The following is a 386-nucleotide window of genomic DNA, read 5'->3' as shown; positions in this document are numbered from 1 at the left end:
AAAAAAAAAAAAAAAAGAAAAAAAAAAAAAAAAAAAAAAGCCCTGCGGATTGATCCAGGCGATATTTTTGGGTAAATACAATCACGTGAGGGCGGCAGCCAATGGCACAGTGGGAACGGCTGAAAAAATAATTACCTGCCCTGATTGTTCTATGAGCAGATAAAAAGTACACATACACTTCATACAATAATCTTATGAATGTAAAAGAGGGGGCGAGCGAACCATGTCGGCTTCGGGCCCCATCAGCAACTACTACGTGGACTCGCTGATCGGCCACGACAACGAGGAGCTCTTGGCCTCGCGGTTCGGCGGCCCCGGCGCCGCTCGCCCCGCAGGATTAGTGCCGGACTGTGGCGACTTCCCCTCGTGCAGTTTCGCCCCCAAAC

The 386-nt window shown here is 49.7% G+C and overlaps 1 protein-coding gene across 1 annotated transcript in view; it reads left to right on the top strand.

Annotated features, from left to right (window-relative positions):
• Positions 1–33: 33 nt before the first annotated feature.
• The window catches only part of HOXC9 (homeobox C9), a 945-nt gene continuing 592 nt past the window's right edge, over positions 34–386 (top strand). Inside the window, exon 1 of the mRNA XM_008630599.2 lies at positions 34–382. Within this exon, the coding sequence (XP_008628821.2) occupies positions 224–382 (159 nt within the window). The 5' untranslated portion in view covers positions 34–223. The remainder of the gene's footprint in view (positions 383–386) is intronic.

This window comes from Corvus brachyrhynchos, unplaced genomic scaffold, assembly GCF_000691975.1.
Source record: "Corvus brachyrhynchos isolate BGI_N302 unplaced genomic scaffold, ASM69197v1 scaffold830, whole genome shotgun sequence".
NCBI classification, from domain to species: Eukaryota; Metazoa; Chordata; class Aves; order Passeriformes; family Corvidae; genus Corvus; species Corvus brachyrhynchos.
The sequence above is the reverse complement of the archived record's forward strand: the minus strand, read 5'-3'. Positions and strand labels throughout refer to the sequence as shown.